This window comes from Bombus impatiens, unplaced genomic scaffold (assembly GCF_000188095.3).
Source record: "Bombus impatiens unplaced genomic scaffold, BIMP_2.2 scf_0151, whole genome shotgun sequence".
NCBI lineage: Eukaryota > Metazoa > Arthropoda > Insecta > Hymenoptera > Apidae > Bombus > Bombus impatiens.
The window spans coordinates 2,716,704-2,722,498 of NT_176570.1; the positions used below are offsets into that span (position 1 = coordinate 2,716,704).

The window sequence follows — 5,795 nt, forward strand, 5'->3', positions numbered from 1 at the left end:
GCGCCAGTGGCGCGATGTTCTGACGAGCGATTTTATGAACGGCGATAAACCACCAACGAATAGCTCGATTCAACGGGGGTAATTGCGAGGCGTTTTTACTACTGTTAGATAATGCAACGACTTTCGGTCGACGGGTTCATCGACTTGGTTACGTTTCAGCTCATGAGATTTTATAGGAGATTAAATATCGAGGAAATGTTAGGAGGATGGCGTTGTATATGGTGAATAAAATATGCATCCCACAAGGGTTAGTAAACGAACGAGAATTGCGTACCATGTGTAAATGCTTGCTCATAAATGGGGCTGTACAAAAAATGTTACTTGAAACGTAAATGTGTTGAAATGTATTGAAAAAGAAATATTGGAATATGGAGTGCGAGAAGGAATTGATATAATGTGGAATGTGAAGGATAAAATGATTCCATTAGACTCGCAGATGGGTGCGATTTGACTCTTTCGTTGGTATTCCGAATTGCAGATGGCGATGCATAAAATTTCCTACAACTAACTGTACGTGCAGTGCATTTTTAATTGGGTGCGAATTAATGAAGCCATTTTTTAGCCGAGGAATTCTTGCGGAGGATTGGATCCTTTACAAAACCTAAAATACGAACGTGTGGTTTAACTTGTCGAGCGATTGAATTATCGTAGAATAAACCTTGATGTATGTACACGAGATATTTTATAAATAATAAATCATTTTAAATGTTTGATAAGAGTATCTATATGTTTCATTTTTTGTAAAAAATTCCTACTTGCAATTTTCATAAAAATTTAATGGAACAATCGTATACGACAGCAGTACCCTCTGACGGAGAAGCGCTGAGATTATTTCATTGAGAAATTAGGTCATCATGTCTACCAACCTTTATTATACCTAACTTTCCATTAAATCTATCCTTCAAAAAATATTTACCCGCTATTTTAGTTAGTTGTAACTTGTAACTCAATGGAATTGATTCGTTTCTAACAAAAGTGAATAAGAAACTGCTTACTTCCACTGGATAGTGCTAGGTATACTATTATAATTAGATTTCTAAATTTAGAATTTTAAATCTAGGATCTTTAAGAATAAATAGAATGCAGCATATAGTTTTGTTTATATATTCCTAGTGAATGACGCAGTTTTGCGTAGTTCACGATTAGTGACAGGCATCTGTAGCAATTTTATGAACTCTATTTTCTACATAAATGGAAGTTACGACGATTGAACGCAAATAAGATAGGATGCAGAAATCACAGATTAATAATTTCATGTGGTCATTTCAGTGAGTATTGCATGTAATTTTTATAATGGATTTCGCAAATATTTGGAAAGTTGAATCATACACTTTTATGTATATATTATACGTATATTTTTCAGTATAAATGGAAATGCTAATTCTCGTAATCCATGGCCAGAACTTTGTCAGAAGAATGAAGTCAAACATTCTTCTCGAAAAAAAGATTTCATAAATATTACTGATGATAATAGAGCAGCAAGTTTAGATCATTCTGAGTATCCAGAACTTGGTAGTGCGCTTGTCAAGAGTAAAAATTTTGTTGTACCAAGAGATCATTGTTTGTCAAGACCCAACAGTGTGCAGATTGTATTACCCATGCAGACAAGTATGGAATCAAAGAGGTCAAAATCCTTAAAAAGGTATAAGAAATCAGATAAAATTTGTATTAACCTTCAGGAAGCTTTACAGGTAACTGTTATTAATATTATGATTAAGTGGTTATTCTATAATGATAAACGTTAAATAATTTTCACAATTCTATTTATAGAATACTATACACGCAAGTAAAATTGGAAAAGAAGTTCCTAAACTAAGGATTAATTTATACATGGGTAGTTTTGGATTTACGATGCCAAACACATTGGGCAAAAACAAATGTTCAGATCTAAGGAGAGTGAGAATATGTATTTCTAAAAACAAGAAGCCCTCGAAACTAAAGAAATTAATTTTGTTAAACCGTAATATGAAAGCACAAATTAACATTGAGAAAAGAGAAGCGTTCGAACGTAAAAAAATGGAAGCTATCTATAGAGATGTTGATGCCATGAATTTTGATGCCTTAAAAATTACAGCCGATCCAGAAACAAATATAGATTATGTTAGAAATATGTGGACAATGACGCTGTATGATAAAGATCACAGAAATGTAAATGAAATAAATATTTCAGATAATACATTATCTCACAGACCAGATGTGATTGGGAAAATAAATAATCTTGGAATTCAAGGAAGACGATTGACAAACAGATTGGTTGGAAGAAATAGCAGAACAAATTTTTCTGATCTTGTCAGTGACATAATAGAGAATGATATTGTCAAACAGACACTCTCCCTTCATATTGCAGAAGACCTGAAGGAAGAAGGTCAAAATAGCACAGATATAGATGATAAAAGCCTTATAAAATTTTCTCGTAACTTTAGAGAGTAAGTACTGTAAGTAAGCGCTTATATTCATAAACAGCAAAATATTTGATACAATACTTATATACTATCATATGACATTGTAATATACATATTTGTACACCTGATTCATTAATTCTTATTTATAGATGCAATAAACGATATAAACACATTACATTATCAAAATGTTTATCAGAACCTATCCTCTTTTCTATCCTATTTCCTTTCCATGATTATAACCTTATACAAAACATTATCGATTATTGATATTAAATTATTCTTAATTGATTTTAAAAATTCAAATACCTTACAGATACTGCACTAATATGTTAACAGTGGCCTTGAATGACAACCTTGAAAAATTCATACAAGAAATCACGAGACTCCAAAAAAGATTTCACGAGAAAAATCCAAACAAATCTAAGTACAAGCGTCGTTACTATTCCGGTTTGAAAGAAGTTCGTAAACACGTCGAATTGAAAAAGCTCAAATTCGTAATTATCGCTCCTGACATAGAAAAGGTCGAACTCGAAGGTAAATATCAAATTTTTCTTTCGAATGAAAAAAAGATGACGATCGTGTAATTTTAGACGGATTAGACGATCAAATCGATAAATTGCTCAATGCGTGTAAAAAAGAACATGTAGTTTACTGTTTCGGATTACGGAGAAGGAAGTTAGGATATTATACTCACGGAAAAGGGTTTGTAGGATGCGTTGGCATTGCAAATTATAGTGGAATTGAGGTAAGCAGACCATAATCCTTTAAACCATAACATATAAAACGCACAAAATATTTGAAAGACACTTTTTTCAGTTGCTTTTCAAAAATGTTTTAACGGAACTTGTAGGCGCGAGGAACGCGTTCAAAAAACTAAATGGCGACACCGAATCAATTATCGATATATCAAAGGTGATCTCGGAAGATTATTTACTTTCAGAAAATATTAATGCCCTTTTGAAAATTTTGTCCTATAATATGCATAGTTGATAAAATAATCATAAAAGCGGTGATATATTTGTATTTATTACGTATTAATTATGTATATAGAAAATATTGATTGGCATGTGATTTATGAAATCGATACATATCGACGTTTGTTATAATAGATATATTTTTTATAATCTGAATTTATATTATTAAATGCATTATTATATAACAGATTGTTTAGAAATAGTATAATAAATAGTATATTCCAATATGTATGTTGGCTTCGTATTAGAAATTATCTTCGTATCATTATAAACTTAAGTCAATATTATCATAAAATTCGTTTGATCTTGAAACAATTCCTAATCTCTTATAATATAATGTAATAATATTATTCATTGATAGACATTGAACAATTGTGAATTTTTTGAATATTAATTCTCTTTTGAAGTCTTTTACTGTTGAGCAAATCGTATATACATATATATACAAATATGATTAAAGATAGATCTACATATATGTAATAACCAAAAATCAGGACTCTAATATTCATTAATTGAGAATACCATAGTACGTATTTATAAACATTACAAATCTAAAATAAAAATCGCATTGATATATTGCCATTTCTAAGGGAAAAATGTATTATTCAAAGACAAATTACGCCCAATAGAAAGCGTAAAAGAAATCTTGCTTCTGTCGATAAATATATCGACTAAGTACATCGATCTTTACAAATGTACTAAAACTAAGGTTATCTCGTTCGTATAATAGTAGTTTACGTTTAGTTAAATGAACTGAATCGGCAGAAGTTTATTTAATCATGCAATAATTAGTTTTGTTTAAAGTTTTATTTAAATGAGCAGATTCAAGCGGACTAATTACACTCGCACCATGTTATAAATTGTAGATGGCGTAATAAAACCTGTGAATTGTCGGTATTACAGAATATAATTTTCCACTTTTATCGCTTCCGACGATTGAAACAAATATACAGATTTCTACATGCGACGTAGTAAATCGTAGAGGGCGTAACAAACTCTGAATTTTCACGAGGTCGGTATTTCAGAACATGAGACACGAAATCTCATATAATGTCAGGTCTATGCTGTATTTAGTCAATGCTGCGGCAGGTATTTTTCAGGGCAATATTAGTCGGTGTGTAAATATATTACATACATCGGTGTTTGCACAACACGTAATGCATACCTGTCCCTAAAACCAAAGCCAATGCACCGATACACCTCGGTCGGATGCAGATATTTCGCTTAATTACTACGTTCATATGCATCGAACACGGATGCTCGATCGTGGGAGGATTAGTATCGATTCTCCATTAATTTTAATGAAGGATGCTAATCGATCCAGGTGTAAACGCTTTATCGCTCTATAGCAGTGATTCCAGGAATCTTTGGTATTCAGCTTCTTGCGTGTATCGTGTGCCGCAATATGTTCGTTGCGGCCTTGTTTTCCAGTTGTGCTCATTATGATAAACGAAGTTGAAACAATTAATTTCATTCAGGCATTTATAAATAATGCAAGCTAGTACGGCCAGAGTCACGACGATTAATTTCTAAATATTACAACGTCATGTAGCATATTTTAAATTCGCGCGTTCGTTGCACGATAAGCAGTTCGTATAGAAAACTTTTATCGATATCGAAAAAATTTAATCTCTCGACAACTCTATTTACGAACGTATTACCATTATCGATTCTTCAATTAATGTCCTTACCACACGATACCATGCTAACAGCGATAAATGCTTTTACCCAAATGTACGCTCCAATTGGCGGGCTAAAAATCATAGTGGTGTAGTAAATCAAGATTTGGACAATTTGAATTGGATCATATATTTCAATATATATCCAATACATATAGTACAGGATACTGTTGCATGGAAAATAGCACAGATCTACACCATTAGATTCTGAATCTTAAAATTCTCTCTCAAAAATCCATCGTTCAAACAAAATCAAATAAAAGCGGAAAATCAAAGACAATTAGAGACAAAAATCAGAATACAAATTTCTCGAATTCTTGATCGAATTCCACGCTTTCACGAAGTAAATAGGATCTCCGAAGGGGGCGAAGAAGCGTGGCGAACCGAAGAAAGCACGCAGCTGGAGTGCGGGCCACGAAGATGCAGGCAACGAACCAGGGCCTCGGCCGAGATGCACGAGAGAAGGCACGGTTCTGAGAGGAGCTGGAATGGAGCTGGAAACGAGAGGCTGCGGGGGAAGTGGATGCCAGCCGGTGTGTGTTGATGCAAGTGCGGTGACTGTACGTGCTGACTGGTGGAGTCAGTCAGTCAGTCAGTCAGTCGGCTCGGCACCGGCCGCGACGCACGATCGCGTGGATTTTTCTTGCTTCTCCGTCCACACGTATATACGCACGCACACAACACGATAGAGTGGCCTGCACGCCTCGACACACACCGTTTTACCTCTGTTTCTCCGGCGA

General features: G+C 33.8%; 1 protein-coding gene across 1 annotated transcript; it reads left to right on the forward strand.

Moving 5' to 3' along the window:
- The first annotated feature begins 867 nt into the window (after positions 1-867).
- Positions 868-3,392, forward strand: LOC100749474 (selenocysteine insertion sequence-binding protein 2-like). The gene is made up of 7 exons (XM_012382455.3): positions 868-1,014; positions 1,114-1,268; positions 1,364-1,691; positions 1,771-2,426; positions 2,716-2,936; positions 2,993-3,147; positions 3,219-3,392. Exons 2-7 carry the CDS (start codon positions 1,228-1,230, stop codon positions 3,390-3,392), a joined length of 1,575 nt encoding a protein of 524 aa, XP_012237878.1. The 5' UTR covers positions 868-1,014; positions 1,114-1,227.
- Positions 3,393-5,795: the final 2,403 nt, after the last annotated feature.

Excerpts from the sequence above, each read along its gene's own strand:
- LOC100749474 (XM_012382455.3), top strand. The coding sequence starts at position 1,228 with ATGCAGAAATCACAGATTAATAATTTCATGTGGTCATTTCA. Across the intron at positions 1,269-1,363 it reads AATTTCATGTGGTCATTTCA|TATAAATGGAAATGCTAATT; the intron begins GTGAGTATTGCA and ends TATATTTTTCAG. Across the intron at positions 2,937-2,992 it reads AGAAAAGGTCGAACTCGAAG|ACGGATTAGACGATCAAATC; the intron begins GTAAATATCAAA and ends GTGTAATTTTAG.